The 2,405-nt window shown below is 40.8% G+C and overlaps 1 protein-coding gene across 1 annotated transcript; it reads right to left on the bottom strand.

Annotated features, from left to right (window-relative positions):
- Positions 1–306: 306 nt before the first annotated feature.
- LOC143127092 (uncharacterized) lies at positions 307–2,059 on the bottom strand. The gene is made up of 2 exons (XM_076288400.1): positions 1,929–2,059; positions 307–849 (listed from the first exon to the last, which is right to left on the bottom strand). The coding sequence occupies exon 2, from the start codon at positions 800–802 to the stop codon at positions 650–652; it is 153 nt and encodes a 50-aa protein (XP_076144515.1). The 5' UTR covers positions 803–849; positions 1,929–2,059; the 3' UTR covers positions 307–649.
- Positions 2,060–2,405: the final 346 nt, after the last annotated feature.

Raw genomic sequence — 2,405 nt, 5'->3', positions numbered from 1 at the left:
TTTTCCAATCTTCCCCAATTTTCAAGTCCCACTTGACCTTACCACCCCAGCAGCAAAATGAGACGATTGGAATATTGAACTGAATCTTGACATTGACATTCAAATCATATCTCAAAAATCGGTCGGAAAAATTGCGATATTTACGACAAACCGTGTGTCTCTACCTACTGTTGCCTGAAATCCATTCCTGTCTCTCTCTTAGCAGCAGCGGCAGAATATCAACACACAACTATCAGCAAAATAAAAGTTGTTACCGCTGTAGATTTTCCCAATTATTTAACTTCTAGATACATTAATACAATGAAAGGCTGTTATTCATTTATTTATTTATTTAACAACTCACCAAAAGGAGAAGTACATAAATATTATCACTGTCTGAGTTCATGAGTACAAAATCGTGACTGAAAATAAGATTTACAAAGTCACAGCAAATTATGAAATAAAGCTGAATAAAATGTTATTTTATACTGTACAGGAAACTGCATTTATGTGTGTCTGTGTTTGTGTCTTTATGTGTGGATGTTTGAATGTGTTTGGATGATGGGAATGGTGTGAGCATTTGTGTGTGTATGTATGTGTGTGTGTGTGTGTGTGTGTGTATTTCAGCGTATGTCTGTATGTCTGTGTGTGTGTGTTGGGGGAAAGAATACTATTCCTCTGCACTCCTCTGCTTCAGCTGCATCTCGTTCTTCACAGAGCTCTTCATCGCCCTCTGCAGGAGCCAAGTGGCAAGGTGGATGCCGAAGAAGGAGCCTCCGGCCACCCACAGCCAGTTCCGTCTCAACCAGCTCGGGTTCTTCATTGCCACACGAGCGCACAGTGACTAACTCTTTTTGGAGGCTTTCAGTACTTCAGTGTCACAGCAAAGTCGACCGAAAGGATGTAGAGTGCAATGGAAGAGATAAGAGTGAGATAGATTTAGTAATACATCGCTTAAATAACTAGTTTCTTACTGTTGGTTGAATGTTGGTTAAAACAACTCATCTCTCTGTCCTGAGACACCATTTCTGAACTTTGACAACCTGTGCTCCAGTGCATTTTTAAGTTTTATTCATTATGTTTAGTAAGTTGACTATCTACGACCTCAAACGCGAGGCTTTCTTTGGAGGTGAAAGTACCTTTTAACCTCATACTCAGTGAGGCTAAGTAATATGGTGATCTACTACTAACACACTACATTATAGAGGCCTTTCAGAACCTCGGTTCTCGTTCCTGAGGCTAAGAAATATGGTTATCTACGAACACACTACATTATAGAGGCCTTTCAGAACCTTAGGTCTCGTTCCTGAGGCTAAGAAATATGGTTATCTACAAACACACTACATTGTAGAGGCCTTTCAGAAGAACCTCAGGTCTCGTTCCTGAGGCTAAGAAATATGGTTATCTACAAACACACTACATTATAGAGGCCTTTCAGAACCTCAGATCTCCTTCCTTTACACCTTCTGGCAATCAAAATTATGTTCAAGCTCAACTCGAAGTGGATAAATATAGCCAATGTTGACAAATGTATTACTTGACGGGTGAGTGACATAAACATGACAAGCTATAAAGTAGAGCAGGTAAACATCACAGGCTGTGAGCAATTGTTTCTGCTGCGCATAAATTAGGCTGACACTAATTCAGAGTAGCGTCGTAAACCAGACTATTGACTACGCCTCTCTTAGTGCAAAGAAGAGAATTTAATTTTAATTTAAAATTAAATTGAGCGGAAGTGGTAGACAGGCATTGCCATGCTAAATTTAGGGATGATGGGTGTTAGAAGTGTACACTATCCCTGTTGAGAATTTGCAGCATGTAGAACTTGTACCAAGTTCCACAACACAACCTTTGTTCAAAATGAGAACACAGGACAACAACAGGGCACCAGAGACTTGCCTGCACGCGATAATGTGGTACTACCCATTCAATACGCAACAGGCACTTACCAGTAGCCTAGCACAATTCGAACAATCTTTCTACTTTCCCTTGGACGCTGATTCTGCTGGCTTGGACGGTGGCGCAACGTAGCCCACTATGGCTGGTTCGGGATAGTAGTCCTCTCTTCCTTTGTGAAACGCCGGATTCGATTTCAGTGTGTACCAACCCCAGTGAATGAGTCCGAGACTTGAACCCATCACAATTAACACCTTGTAATTCTTCCAAAAAGCCTTCAGGCCCGCCATGGTCGCAGACACTGCACAACAAGGAGGGACAGGTGGGGAAACAGAAAATAATAATATACACAACATTATGTATTATGATATTGACAACTTATTTGTCTGAATAACCGATTAGCAATGAGAAAACGTTCTCGTAATATTCGTAAATGTTTACCCTTGCACTTACGTTATCTAAGTGAAGGTTGTGTAAGGTGCACTTAATAGCATTCGGCTAACCGGATAGCTGGTTGAAGAATGACAACT

The sequence above is a fragment of the Alosa pseudoharengus genome, unplaced genomic scaffold (assembly GCF_046254945.1).
Source record: "Alosa pseudoharengus isolate Yale_2024_CS ecotype anadromous, Long Island Sound unplaced genomic scaffold, YU_APseudo_1.1 YU_APseudo_1.1_scf_1, whole genome shotgun sequence".
Taxonomy (NCBI): domain Eukaryota; kingdom Metazoa; phylum Chordata; class Actinopteri; order Clupeiformes; family Clupeidae; genus Alosa; species Alosa pseudoharengus.
This window is presented reverse-complemented; position numbering and strand designations above follow the sequence as displayed.

Coding starts and splice junctions, on each gene's coding strand:
- LOC143127092 (XM_076288400.1), bottom strand. CDS start 802: ATGAAGAACCCGAGCTGGTTGAGACGGAACTGGCTGTGGGTGGCCGGA.